This window comes from Suricata suricatta, chromosome 3, assembly GCF_006229205.1.
Source record: "Suricata suricatta isolate VVHF042 chromosome 3, meerkat_22Aug2017_6uvM2_HiC, whole genome shotgun sequence".
Classification (NCBI taxonomy): domain Eukaryota; kingdom Metazoa; phylum Chordata; class Mammalia; order Carnivora; family Herpestidae; genus Suricata; species Suricata suricatta.
Genome location: NC_043702.1, coordinates 28,466,903 through 28,473,719, shown reverse-complemented (window position 1 = coordinate 28,473,719; position 6,817 = coordinate 28,466,903). Strand labels below are relative to the sequence as shown.

Genomic DNA, 6,817 nt, shown 5'->3' with positions numbered 1-6,817 from the left:
ACTTGCATGGATATCTGATCAGGAAACCATCCATACCATCTCCCTGTCATGTCTGATCACCTCCACCTGTCTTCAGCAAGAATCCTCAGAGCTGGTTTACCCAGAACCCTCTTTATCCTAGACCTCTACTCTAAGGAATTCTTATTGATCCACTGTCCTCCATCCTGCTCCTGGGCACAATGCACACGTGGTGTTGCTGTATTTAGAGTTGAGTCCTGTGTCTCCGGTGTAAAGGCGCATTGCCGAGGTGTCTGTCCCTACTGCAGTGCTTCTGAGTGAAGGCCGCAGCACCATCGTCAAGGAGTGTCATTGAGTGTCCTTCCCCTTTAACAGTGGTCTCTGTGGGAAACCGTACTGCGGTAACACCTTACTGGGGTGCCTTTCTAGTCATGGAGACCCTACCGATATCAATATATTATATCCACATGGGACATGCGGTATTCGTCTTTTATGTGACTGCGGTACTGTGCTGAGCCTAATGTCCTCTACGTGCTCTCACACTGTAGCAGGGATGGCTTCCCCCCACCCCCAAGCATAGTGTTTCAGTGAATGCATTCACCCCAGGGTCTCCCTCCAGTCATCTAGCAGTTGGTATTTGAGATAGCTCCCTCTCAAGGTGATTGTGAACAATGTTGTGATGATCATGGAGTCAAGTATCTTTCAATCCCTCGTTTTAGTAGTTCTGGATAATACCGCAAGTGGGAATCCTGGATCATGTGATACTTCATCTTTTCATAATTTTGAGTAATTTTTATACTGTTTTCTATTAGATGCAGATAATTAACACCAGTGTTCCTAGCTCTCAATTCCCTCCTACCCCCAATGATTGTGATTTTTTTGTTCTTTTGATAGTGACCATGCTGATACATGTGAGAAAATATATCAGAGTGGTTGGCTTTTTGTAAAATGTGATTATTTCTGAGAGAGGTAGGGAGAGAGAGTGAGAAAAAGAGAGAGGGAGAGAGAGAGAGCGCATGCGTGAAGGAGCGGGTAGCATCAGACAGACATGGGGACAGTGCATCCAAAGCAGGTTGAGCGCAGATATCATGAGCCTGATGTGGAGCCCCAACTCACAAACCTGGAGATCACGACCTGAGCCCAAATCGGGTATCAACAGACTGAGCCACCCAGGCGCCCCTATGGTGGTTTTGATATACCTTTCCTAGATTAGCGAAGTTTGGCTTTTGTCATATGCTTGTTGTTAATTTGTAAACCATCTTTGGAGAAATGTCTAATGACTCTAGTGGCCATATTTTAGTGGGGTCTTTGTTTTGATATTCTTGAGTAGTAGAAGTTTCCAAATATGCTGGCCAGGAATCTTCTTATCAGATATCTGACTTACAATTATGTTCTCCTTTATGACTCCAACATTAAACATTTTTTTCCTGTTTTTTATTTATTTTTGAGAGACAGAGCGAGCAGGGAAGGGTCAGAGAAAGAGGGAGACACAGAATCCGAAGCAGGCTCCAGGATCCGAGAGCTAGCTGTTAACACAGAGCCCGATGCGGGGCTCAAACCCACGGACCGTGAAATCATGACCTGAGCAGAAGCCAGACGCTTAACTGACTGACTCGAACATTTAAAAAGTACTCTCTCCACCCATCCTGGGACTTGAGCTTTTGACCACTAGATCAAGACTCGCATCCCCATTGACCGGGACAGCCTGGTCTCTCCTCTCCTCTTCTGTCATTTGTCTTTTATTTGGTTGATACTTGCTTTGAAGCGCAAAAGTTTGAAAGACTGATATAGTCTCATCATCAAATTTTCAAAACTTTATCACGATAGTAATTGTATTGCTTGTGAAATAAATATGATCATCGATTGTGCATTCATCCCTGTAATTATTTTTATTGCTGTGTAAGAAATTGTCACAAACTCAGCAGCTAAGGAAAACTCATAAGTCAGTCAGGTTCTGCAGTAAGGACGGTGGGGCTGTACTTGGAGCTGAGCCTGTCTCTCCCCCAGTCATGAATCCCAACGGCCGAGGTCCCCATCCCTATCGCTGAGTCCTTCATAAAGCCCGTCTTACCATCTGAACGATATTTTTCTGTAACTGGGTGTGTGAGTCACACTGTACCACCGCTCTGCACATGGTACCAACCTCTGCATTGTGAGGCATTAGGGGGAACTGTGCACCCCACTTTTGGCAGTGTCCTCCCTGGGGAGCAACCCTTAGTGCTTATGGAGCACCAGACCTCAGCCTCCTCTGTGACAACGTTTGTTTCCTTTGCCATACCTTAGACACGTTCTGGAACTGCCTCCTAGGCTCATTTGTGTGAGTCCTTGTTAAATCCAGTTAGCAAGAACCCTTCTAGGTCAGCTTTGAGCTGAACCCCTACTTTCCACATCTGGTCATCGTGTCCTGTGTTCAGCAAGAATCCTGTTCTGTTGCTTTAACCAGAATCCCCAGTTTCCTCTTAGCACTTTCCCATCACTGCCCGTGTTCTGCTTATTTCCCACGTGCTGGTGCTGTGTTTGGAGGAAAGACTGTGGTGAGGTTCCAGGTGGAGGGTCCTTATACTATTGCCGTGATCCAACTGCTGTCCGTCTCAGCCTGCTACTTAGTGTCGTGGAATTTTTTCTCTCTGTGGTGGCTCGTGGTAAGTGACACCATGTTGCCTGATGACACCGGGACCTTGTTTCTCAACACCAGGGGCGCACTTAGGCAGTACCTGGCTCCACCACATGGGCGTGTTTGGGCCCCTTCTGGGTCCCGTGCGGGGCTGAGTGGGGCTGGCGCTCTTCACATCCAGCGCGGCAGCCATCAAGTGCAAGTGCGCTACAAGCAGCATTTCCTTTAGGCTGTGGGCGCCGCTGTGGGGTTGCGTTGGTGAGCAGGGCGGTCCCAGGCTCTGTGTCCTGGGTTCTGCAGGGTGATCCCTGATGCCGGCAGCCAGTGGTCCTACATATGTGTCCCATGATTGTTCTGAGTGGCAACAGTGAGCTACAGACAGGAAAATGACTGCCCTGAAGGAAGGAGTTTGTATTTGCTCCTAGTTTTCAAAACTGGAGCCGTGCAGTGCAGGCGAAACTGGGAGGGAAGTGGCCTGGGGGTCAGCAGGCAGGGGGAGAGGGCCTGCGGGGTGCAGCCTGTATGGAGGATTTCGGGAGGAGCAGTGGGCAAAGTGACTTGAAGGAGAAGTACACACTTAAGGCTTCTGTTAGGCTGTTTCCTTTGTTGACAGGTAATTGTTGTACAGTCTCTTCTGGTGTTTTGTGTTTCCATGGCAGGCGTTGAAATGTCCTCTATCTTTTAGATTTATTAATTGGGGTCCTCCCTCCTGTCTTGGTTACTTTAAGTAAAACCTGTCAATTTTGTTCATATTCTTAAGAAGGGAACTCTTATTTCGTTGGTTTCCTGTTGTTCTGTCTATAGTTCCTTGACTTCTGCTCCATCCACATTATTTCCTTCCTACTGCTGATTTTACTCAGTTGTTCGCGCTATTCTTCCCTGACGTTACACATAGGTTGTTAGTTGAGAAATTTCTGTGTTGTTAATATAGTACTTTTCAGTTCAAGCGTCTCCTGAGAACTGCTTTTGCTGCATCGCAGAAACTTTGTTGTGACGTGTTTTCATTTCTGATGGTGTCACATAATTCCTTTTCCCTTTGGTGTATTTGTTACACCCGTTGGTCGGTCTGGAGTTGAGGTATGCTTTCCAGAGGTTTCACAGGTTTTCTGTTTTTCTTCCGATAATAATTTCTGTCTTCATACCACTGTGGCCAGAAAAGAACCCATTTAGATTCCCTGGCTTAACAGGTAGCCAAGTGTGCCCTGTGCAGGCACTCAGCGTGGGAAGGGAGGGGATATTGTCGGGCATCCTCAGGGCTGGCCCCTGTGTGACCACTGAGGATCACCCAGTCAGTCCTACATCTTAGGATTTGTGCTTCTTGGAAATAGCTGCTTCGCCTAGACTGTGAGCCGGAGCTGAGAGCCCAAGATCCGGACCCTCCGAGTTCCTTCTCCCGCACCTGTGTCATTTGTCCCTTTTGTGATGACTCTTGGTGAAAGAATGCTTAATTTTTGTTAACTTTTATCTTTATTATTAAACATTTTTTAACGTTTTATTTTTATTTTTGATAGAGATCGAGAAGGGAAGGGGTGGAGTGAGAAGGACCCAGAGAATCTGAGGCAGGGGCTAGGCTGTGACCTGTCAACACAGAGCCTCATTTGGGGCTTAAACTTCCAAACTTCGAAATCACGATCTCAGAAGACTGAGCCACTCTCATGGAAAAGTTTTTTAAGCATACATTTTGTCTTACATATATTTATTTTGTGTTAAATAGTTGCCTCAATTTTTTACCTTCTGCATCTGATACCCTATAATCAATATAATAGTGTCTCTTCTCTCCTTTCCCAGGCATTGGTAACTGCCATTCCACTGTCATTCCAGGACTTTTATCTACTTTAGATACTTCAAACGAGTGGCATCATACAATAGAGATCATATTTTCTCTTTTGACACTGGCTATTTCTCTTTGCATGATGTCCTTGAGTTCGGTCTTTCAATCAGTCGTATGTGTCAGGTTTTTTGTTTCTTAGGCTGCACGGTATTCCTTGTACATATACACGCCCTGTTTTCTGCCCATTCATCTAGCGGTGGACACGTGGATTAGTTTTACCGCTTTTCAGCAGTATGATGAAAATGAAAATGGGGTCCAAATAGCTCTTTAAGATCCTACTTTGAGTAGTTTTAGATGGATACCACTGGTGGGATTGCTGGATCATATGATAAACTCCGGTTTTATCATTTTGGTTAACATCCATTCTGTTTTCTATCTTGGAGCACTATTTACATTCACACTAGGGGTTAACTTCTCCATTTCCTCAGCGACAATTGTCCTTTTCTGTTCCTTTTTATTTATTTTTGAGAGACAGAGAGAGACAGTGTGAAGAGGGGAGGAACAGAGAGAGAGAGGGAGACACAGATCCGAAGCAGGCTCCAGGCTCTGAGCTAGCTGGTTGGTTTTGTTTTGTTTTGATTTGATTTTTTTACGGGGCGCCCGAGTGTGTGGCGGGTCAGATCTGGAAGGGGAAGGAGCTCAAGTAATCGCGGAGGACTGGATTGAGGGGGATGCACGCCAGGTTCTCACGGCCCGCGGTGGCCACAATACGCTGGCGCTGGCGGCACAGCTCCTGCGGCGCCGCCACGTGGTGCTCCAGCAGGTTGAAGAGGCTGTCGAAGCTCTTCGTGGCTGCGGTCCAGGTGGAAGCGGCCAGCTTGGAAGTGCAAGCCGATGCTCGTGGGGCCCGAGGCCATCTTCACACTGAGCGCGAAGAAGCAGTTCCACTGGCGACTGCCACACACCAGAAAGGTGCCCACGGGCTCGGAGTGCAGCTGCTTGTGCGCCTCGTGCACGCTCAGGGGCCCCCATAGAAGCCCCGGCGCAGAGCCTGACGCAGGACTCGAACCCGTGACCTGAGATCATGACCTGAGCAGAGGCGGGCACTTAACCAACTGAGCCACCCAGGCGCTCCTTCTGTTCCTTTGATAATGGCCGTCCTCATACATGTGAGGCATTGTATCACAGTGCTTTGTGTTTCTTGTTTTGGTTCTTAAATTTTTAATATTTTTAATTTATTTTTGAGAGACAGAGAGTGCGAGCAGGAGAGGGTCAGAGAGAGAGGGAGACACAGAATCCGAAGACAGGCTCCAGGCTCTGAGCTGTCAGCACGGAGCCCGACAGGGGCTCGATCCACGAACCGGAGATCATGACCTGAGCCAAAATCTGACGCTCAATGGACTGAGCCACGCAGGCGCCCCATTTCTCACAGTACCTTGGTACGCATTTCCCAGGTTAGTGATTTGGCCAAATTTCCATACACATTTTCACCATATTTGTACCGTTTTTGGGGAATTGATTTCATATTGATTACTGTAATGTATTTTTTCTTTACTCTTTTATTATTTGAAAATTGGTTAGTTTATTTATTCAAAAAGTTATAGTGGCAATATTTGTGTATCGCTTGTGTATTAAATATGCTAATTGGTTTCACCATGATTACTGTAATATTTTTCTCTATTTTTAGTCTTTTATAATTTGAGAAATTGTTAGTTTATTTACTTGTTTTGAATAAGAGAGAGAAAGAACCAGGGAGGAACAGAGAGAGAGAGAGAGAGAGAGAGAGAGAGAGAGGGAGGAGGTTTTCACAAGTCAGTGCAGGCTCCACTCACGAGCTGTGAGGCCATGCCATGAGCCAAATTAGAGTCAAAGATTAACCAACTAAGCCACCCAGGTGCCCGTTGTTAAGAAAAATGTTTATTTATTTTTTAGGTAGACGGCGCAACCAGGAGAGGAGCGGAGAAAGGGGAAAAGCGGATCCAAGATGGGCTCTGTGCCGACAGGAGGGAGCATGAAGTGGGGCACCAACTCAGGAACCAGGAGGTCAGAACCAGAGCTGAAGTCTAACCCTCAACCCACAGAGCCATTCATGTGCCCTACTTTTCCTTCTTTTAAAAGTAGGCTTCTCACCCAGCGTGGAACCTAATGAGGAACTTGAACTCAGGCCCTGAGAGCATGAAATGAGCTGAGATAAAAAAAAATCAACCACTTCATGGACTCAGCCACCCAGGCAACCCCTACTGTAACAGTTTTCTCAGAGTTATAAATCGGCACACACTCAGTGGCTTAAATGCAACCCACTTATCTGTACAAGTTCTGTGGTCAGAACTGCCCAGGATCGATTTGGTGATGAGCCCCAACTCCCCCCCGCCCCAGATTCAAATCACAATGGCAGAGGTCCCTCTATGCGTCGTGAAGGACCTGAACAAAGCGTTTCTTACCATCTAAACAAGTGCCATGACATTACTTTTCAT

The 6,817-nt window shown here is 46.7% G+C and overlaps 1 protein-coding gene across 1 annotated transcript in view; it reads right to left on the bottom strand.

Moving 5' to 3' along the window:
* Positions 1–5,019: 5,019 nt before the first annotated feature.
* The window catches only part of SOCS1 (suppressor of cytokine signaling 1), a 2,176-nt gene continuing 378 nt past the window's right edge, over positions 5,020–6,817 (bottom strand). The window contains 2 exon segments of the mRNA XM_029933280.1: positions 5,020–5,187; positions 5,189–5,394. Of these exon segments, the coding sequence (XP_029789140.1) occupies positions 5,020–5,187; positions 5,189–5,394 (374 nt within the window).